Source organism: Ylistrum balloti, unplaced genomic scaffold, assembly GCF_031769215.1.
Source record: "Ylistrum balloti isolate Yb309-2 unplaced genomic scaffold, AGI_CSIRO_Ybal_v1 Utg370388, whole genome shotgun sequence".
Taxonomy (NCBI): Eukaryota; Metazoa; Mollusca; class Bivalvia; order Pectinida; family Pectinidae; genus Ylistrum; species Ylistrum balloti.
Genome location: NW_026782269.1, coordinates 202,775 through 210,578, shown reverse-complemented (window position 1 = coordinate 210,578; position 7,804 = coordinate 202,775). Strand labels below are relative to the sequence as shown.

Here is a 7,804-nt window from a genome sequence, read left to right as displayed (position 1 = left end):
AACCTGTGTATTAGTGACATATAGAAAGACACCCTGTATGTAACCTGTGTGTTAGTGACATATAGAAAGACTCCCTGTATGTGACCTGTGTATTAGTGACATATAGAAAGACACCCTGTATGTGACCTATGTATTAGTGACATATAGAAAGACTTCCTGTATGTGACCTGTGTATTAGTGACATATAGAAAGTCTTTCTGTATATGACCTGTGTATTAGTGTTTATTAATGACATAGAAAGACTGCAGTTTTACCAGTAATATTAATACATGCAGTAATACGTCCTGTATGTAACCTGATACAAAGTACTATTAGATATTGGTCATATCTAAACAATATGGCCAAAGGATCAGGTTAAACAAATACAGACTGTAGATGGCTTCAATGTTCGCCTAGCTGAAGCGGTGTAAGACTTGCAAACAAAATTAAACATTCAGCCTTTGGTAGGCAACATGTAAATAATACAAATTATGTAACGCAGAAAAAAGTTAACAGATATTGTATATATTCCAGTAGGACTGGGTATATACATTCAGATATACAAAGGAAAGGTGACCTCTCATACACTTTTACAACCTCTAAACAAAGGTAGTTTATCATATTCTATCCCACAATAACCCACGTCTCCTAATAAGCCCACCTTGATGCATTTTTTGTTCTGTAGTGTGAACAATGAATACATCAGATCTGGACTATACTTTTATTGTTCATATACACAGTGATAGCAAGCACTTTACAGTATCATGTGAGGAAAAATTAAACATGAGGCCTAGTGGCCTTGACGGTCACCTGAGCAATATTGAATATAAAGATTTTTGAAATCTTAGTCAATTCAACTCCTTTTGGCCCTGCCTCAGGCCCCTGGAGTGTGGGGACTGTATAATTCACAATGTTTGTTTATCTTAGGCCCGGGACAGTTTCTGCAAAATTTCATTGAGAAGAAGTCGAAAGTGTTTAGGATGCAAGACGCCGGTTAAAGGGTAATAGAATAGGTCACCATGAGACACCCAAAAACCCTAACAAAACCGCAGACTGCACATGTGATTGTCTTCAACAGTTGCTTGCAGCATGGAATGAGAAATTTCAACTTTCTCACGTGGAAATAAAAACATACTAATAATAACTTGAAATAAATTTTACAAACATATACATTAATGCATACTTGAAATGCAGGTTGCCAAAAACCTTGTCGAAATAAATACAACTTTAACTAATCAAGATTTCCTGTTCACCTGATTTCAAGTTGAAAGGTCAGGGACCATCTTCACTCATCTAGAAATGTATAGTTTCTTCCATGGAAAGTAACACAGGTTTCTGATTTAGCATGAAACTAGTTGTATTTTTATTGCCTTGTCTACAAACTGCAATCACATTATTAGGATGTATTTGCAATATTTGTTTGAATTTGATATTTATACGTTTACGAAAAAAATAAATTCATTTCTAATAATGTATAATCAACTTGAGTGAAGCCAGCAAACAGGCAATTAGAAACTATATACATAGTATATATCTATATATGTTTCTTTTTGATCAAACTATGCTCACTTTCGGCAATAATTATTTACCATTATTTAAGTTAATTGATCAGTTTTCACATTTCTAAAACCTTGATTTTAGGGTTGAGAAGAAATTTCAACAAACCAATGTTACAGTATAGTAGTATGGTCCTGTAATAAGCCCACTCCCTGACCTTTGACTTTGAATCAGAAGTTTTATGATGGCTCCCTGGGTCCTGTAATAAGACCATCTCTTGACTCTGAATCAGAGGTTTTGTGATGGCTCCCTGGGTCCCTTAATAAACTAACCCCTTGACCTTTGACTTTGAATCAGAAGCCTTGTGATGGCCCCCTGGGTCCTGTAATGAGCCCATTCGTTGACTTTGAACCAGACATTTTGTGACAGTTTGCTGGGGCTCTGAAATAGGCCCACCCCTTGACTTTGAATCAGAGGTTTTGTGACAGTTTCTGGGGGTCATGTGAAAGGCCCATCCATTGATTTTGATTCAGAGCTTTGTGATGGCCCCTTCTGTTCTGTAATAACCTTACGACTGGCCTTATTACAATAAAAACAGTGCTACAATTTATAAAAAACCAGTCAATCTTCTATATTTGAAATTCGGGAGAAAAGTATGTATCAAAATTCCAAAAACTTACATATCATGCCCTATATGACAAGATTGAGGTGTACAACATTTGTTTCCAGTTAAGCATCATATAACTTCAGTATGGATAAAACAAAGTTAAGCGTCATAGAACCGTAGTGTTAATGGTTTTGAAGAGGTATACTCATGACTCATAAAATAATACTGAAGTTCTGCCAGCAGAATCCATAGTAAAGAATCTTGGAGGGGGGACCCAGTGAAATTCTGCCTACTGATTCCCCCAAAGTTAAATGGCAATAACCTTGGAAAAATAAATAAACCATAACAAAACCAGAATTTGACCGGCACATAACTGATTTACAACTAAATAGAATCAGATCTATGTCTGTAGGTAAGCAGAAACAAAGTGACACATAAGGGTAATACTGCATGCCTTGACCATGACAGGGGTATAAAATAGTGTGAAGAAAATCAGAAGTATTGATGGGTATGTATACATATGTATTGATGTATAGATAATGGAATATTTTTGAATTGATGTAAAATTAACACGCTGACTTTATATAAATGTTAATTATCAAATCTACTAGAAAATGCTTGAATGAGAAGCATATGGCACCACCATAAGCAGCAAATCTGTTCTTTTCAAGAATGCAGAAAAAAGTGTTACAAATGAAAATCGACACCATTGTGTAAGACAAACAAAAGAGTTAAAATAAAATTACTACTAAAATATAGGAAGTATATGCTGTATTACTGAGACGTATTTGGTGAAGCTTTTCACACTGTCGAATTTGGTTATTTTGTAAATAAGCACGAAGAAACAAGACACATCAAACTGCTTAAATATAGAAAACATATAAAATACATGATTTAAGGATGACAAGATTCTAACACACATTAAATAATCACAGCCTTAAACAATTGTAAAAGTCTTCAACAGAAATCTTCAACTCCACATCTTATCTAAAATAATGTTCTAAATTCTTTTCAAACAAATATTTTGTTTGAAAAAATACTGAAATGAAAATGAAATATACTTAAGAATTTCCACTATAGTTTTATACTTTAAAAAAAGCACACTTCAAATGAAATAAAACGTTAACATTTTTTGTAAGAAGTCGGAGGCCCTATTTTTTCTCCTTTTGCTATTATGGCCTTGTACATTTAATATACTGGATTTTTTGCACTGGAACAACAACATACTTTACTTTGGAAAATATATCTCCAATAAAAGCAGAAGTTAACACGTTTGCACTCATAATGTGACTGGTACAAGCTCACACACAATATGATTCAATCATGGGAGATAACTCTGGTCAGTAAGTTATGCTATTACTGATATCACTGAAACAGCACCCTGTTACTGCTAGGACTGCATGTTAAATCAAACATCTTTAGCATTGTTTTAATTTTACTGTTTAGTTATGAAAGAAATATAAAAGTTTATTCACGTTAAAACTAACAAAGAATGATTCAGGGGTCATTTGGTCCTCAATGAGTCTGTCATAAGGTATCTTGTTGTGTCCTAACAAAGTTTCTGGGAATTTTACATACAAACCTGCCTACTAAGTGTAAAAATGTCGTCCTGATTATTGTACATAGTTACAGTGATAAAGCTGACCCATGAAAAATTAAGAGTCACTTTTAAGTGTTTTAACAAAAATTAATCAGGTCATAGAGTTTGCCACTAGGATTTTGGCCACGATTTTGGTTTTTGTTAAATTCTGTTAAATCATAATCCAAAAAACTCTGCCATCAATATGGCACCTTTCAAGTATGTCTCTTTTTTATGCGGTTGAAAAGATTTGTGAGTGAGAGTGAGAAATTAAATGAAATGACCAGTCACATGACACATGTGACATCAAAGTGTTACTTTGACTGACTGGCTAATATGTTAACAGTAGTGCAGAAGGCAGGCACTTCTCATATAATCCCATACTTTTGTAAAACCCTTGATTAGCAGTGAAATATTTTACTTAACCTAAACACTACTTATATTTCTATACATACTCGAGTAAATATAACTATTAAAATAAAACAAAATTAGTTGAATAACCATATCACAGGATTGTGAGTCAGCAATGTTCAATCATATATACATCTCTGTGTATGTGTTTAGGTCTATAACAGCTTTTCTTGTTATAACATAACTTTCTGATATAACATATCACACAATTATACAGATATTTTATTAAAAGATTCTGCATTGAAAATATGCATATTCACCTTGCTAAGCTAAAGGAGCTGTACCAGCTTTTGTGGTCAGAGAGACAGGATACTGCAGAATATATATATATTATTGCATTATATTAGACTGGAATATTGAATTATGAAAAATCGTGGTCAAAACCCTTTAAATTATTAGCAAACATTCCTTGTCAGTGCATCTAAGTCTTTGATACACTGTAACTATAACAATGAAAAAAAGGTGTCAGATATAATAACTGAGTTACTTTAAGTAATTTGAATTGTAGACAAATTACAAAAGTTTTCGTTAAGTGTTAGAATAACAAGCTCATCATAAAGACTGAGTCTTATCTTTTAAAATCAGGTAAAAGTATGTACATTGTCTGTCTTTGTCCATGCTGTCTTCTCTCTGCTCTGTCTGTCCATTGTCTGTTTCTCTGTGTGTATGTTTTTATGTTATGCCTATCATTTTGTTATGTTGGGCTTTCTTTTCCCTCTGTCTTTATGTCTGTCTTTTTGTCCTCTTTGTCTCTTGGTAAGTATGTTTTTCTTGATCAGGAATTCAAAGTCTTTACTCGAACAGCTTAAAAACAGATGTCCATTCAAGATTTTAGGTAACAAATTATACACAGAATACTAGGGTTTTCCTTAGACTCTTGGTAAAAAGAACTTATGTTGAAAAATAGAGCATGTTCAATAGGAAAAGTTTACAGGAAGTTGTAACATGGAAATTCTACATACTCTTATAGCTCTGTTCACTATCATACATAAGACTTGAACATTGTTCAATACCATACATAATACTTGAACATTATTTGATATCAACATTATATTTGAACATTGTTCAGTATCATATAAAATACTTAACATTGTTCAATATCAAATGTGATAGCAGAACATTAATTCGATTACATATGTTATACATTGTTCAATACCATACATTGTACTTGAACATTGTTCAATATTATATGTAACATGTACTTGAGCATAGTTCAATACCATAAAACTATGTGATACCTGAAAAATTGTTCAATATCTTATTAGTAATACTTGAACAATGTTCTATATCATATATAACTCTTGAACAATGTTCTATATCATATATAACTCTTGAACAATGTTTGTATAAATTTTCCCCATGATTCATTATATATTGTAATGATTTAATGTAGACATCAACAAAAAAAACTCTGTAAAAGAAAGTGCCTGATATTGTAGATAAAAACACCATTCTTTGTCGCATAACATCTCCTCTAAAATGACTTTGTTGAATTATAAAAAAGTTCAAAATTTTTTAATTAGCTGTTTTGTGTATGTCACGTAAGGCTGAACAGATTTGTGTAGCAGAAGGGTCAGGAAGGACAAAAGAAACATCAGCTTTTTTTGTGTTTCCGTTTCTTTGAAGCTGTAGGATTGAGTTTTACAATGTCTCTGTCATCTGTATCACATGTGTTGATTCTTTCCTCAATCTTACACCGACAAATTGGACAAATTTCTAACTGTATTGAACATTTGTAGCAGAAACCCCTGAAACAGAACATTAGACAGAATGAAATCTTCAGCAATGTGCCAAACAATATTATAAGGAGAACTTACATAACATTTGAAATTAGAGACACCAAATTACATTAACATTTTCAATCATTTGTCTTATAATCACTTAAGTTTTTACAGAATAATTTTCATCATACATTGCCTCTACTTTGCAAACATTGATTTAATATTTCATTTTCATTAATTTATATCTTTTTTTACATATCCATAATGGTGCAAATAATGTGTGTTGAACACAACATACACAAACTTACATATGGTTACAAGGCAATAGACTCTGTGTGGCTTTGTTGTCAAAACAAAGTGTACATGAATCTTCATGTACTTTTAGACTCTTCAACAGCTCCAACTTTTTATGCCTGAGAATATATAAGTAAATAAATAAGAAGACATATAAGACATGAGAAGACATGATTAGTGAACTTTATGAACCAAGTCTGAATAGAATTCAATATAGGGCTCAAGAGTAACAGATTTCCATCCTAAAACTTGAGTGACTTGTTACCATTGCAGCCAAAAATTTTCATAAAAGAATGTTTAAAATTCCTAAGTATTATGAACATCTGTCCAGCATTTTCTGAGAAACCCTGCAGGGGGAAGCTGAGGTATATAGACAGATAGACACTGGACCCTAAAAATACATCAACACCTCTACAATCAATGGAAATGATACCAAAAATTATTTAATTCTACAATAAATTTGATTTTCAAAAACAGAAATATTCTTAAACTATACATTATTTATTTGTTATAAAGTTTCAGATATTGATTGTTTGAATCAATTTTCCTAGGGAAGTTTTCTATTAGGTCACCTTGGTAATATAACTTTTTCCTCATCTGACAGAAAAGCATGGTCATTAAAACTCTTGAACTTCACATCATCTAGAGGAGGATACTTGTAAGGCTTTTTGGCACCAAAGTTGAATTCACATTGCTGGTAAGACATGAAGCTAGCAGCAGCAAAAAATCCTCCCCTGAAAATTCATGAACATACAATCAACATTTTCAAGCAAATTCAAAAAAAAAAAAAAAAAAAAAAAGATTATTCATTTTCCTGTTTTGAAATGAATTGACTATGAAAAGGCAGTTTTAAATTGTCTAGATCAATTCTGTGTTTACTAATGGTGTTAACACATATAACTCTACACAGACTTACACATCTTACTATTCTGTAAGTGTTCATTGTCAAACTTGATCTAATTAATTGAATTCAAGGCTCAGTTTTGATACAAAATGAAAGTTTTTACCCTTCCAATTATGCACCTTTTGGAAGTTGATGACAACACACTACAGCATAAACTCGCACACAATTTGTGTAAGGTAAGAAAGCATACTAACTTGGCATGATCAAATAGGTTCCTATATGGTGGGAGGCTGACACCATTCAGTGAAAATATCAGCTCCTTATCCTCAAGGTTCAACAGTAGACCAATGGTGTCCCCTGTAAAAATGGAAATATATCATTAGTCCAATCACGATTCCTGTTACATACATCATAAATATGTGGGCAAAACAAGTGTCCTTTACATACAAAACAAACATTTTGGTCATTCAAGTGTCCTTTTACATACAAAACAAACATTTTAGTCATTCAAGTGTCCTTTTACATTGAACACAAACATTTTGGCCAATCACATCTCTTTCTTGTTATATGTCCTTTCACCTAAACACAAACCTTTGGGCCACTCATGTCTCCTGTGACATACAATGAACATTTTGGAGCTAATCATGTTTCTTGTTATATACAACACATGACTTAGGGCCAATCAAGTCCCCTTTTACATACAAGAAAAAACTTTTGGCAAATCAAGTCTCCTTTAACATGTGACTCTTCAAGCTAATCATGTTTCCTATTACATACAAGAGAGCATGTAAAATTTTCAGGTTCATACAACAAATAACAGGAGCCAGCTGCTTTTGTAACAGCCTAACCTGTAATAAAAAGATTTCATTCTG

At 32.6% G+C, this 7,804-nt stretch overlaps 1 protein-coding gene across 1 annotated transcript in view; it reads right to left on the bottom strand.

Annotated features, from left to right (window-relative positions):
• Nucleotides 1–5,529: 5,529 nt before the first annotated feature.
• Nucleotides 5,530–7,804, bottom strand: part of LOC132554255 (RING finger and SPRY domain-containing protein 1-like) — a 34,885-nt gene continuing 32,610 nt past the window's right edge. Inside the window, exons 11-14 of the mRNA XM_060218562.1 lie at nt 7,187–7,289; nt 6,661–6,822; nt 6,103–6,207; nt 5,530–5,821 (exon numbers count right to left, since the gene is read on the bottom strand). Of these exons, the coding sequence (XP_060074545.1) occupies nt 5,668–5,821; nt 6,103–6,207; nt 6,661–6,822; nt 7,187–7,289 (524 nt within the window). The 3' untranslated portion in view covers nt 5,530–5,667. The remainder of the gene's footprint in view (nt 5,822–6,102; nt 6,208–6,660; nt 6,823–7,186; nt 7,290–7,804) is intronic.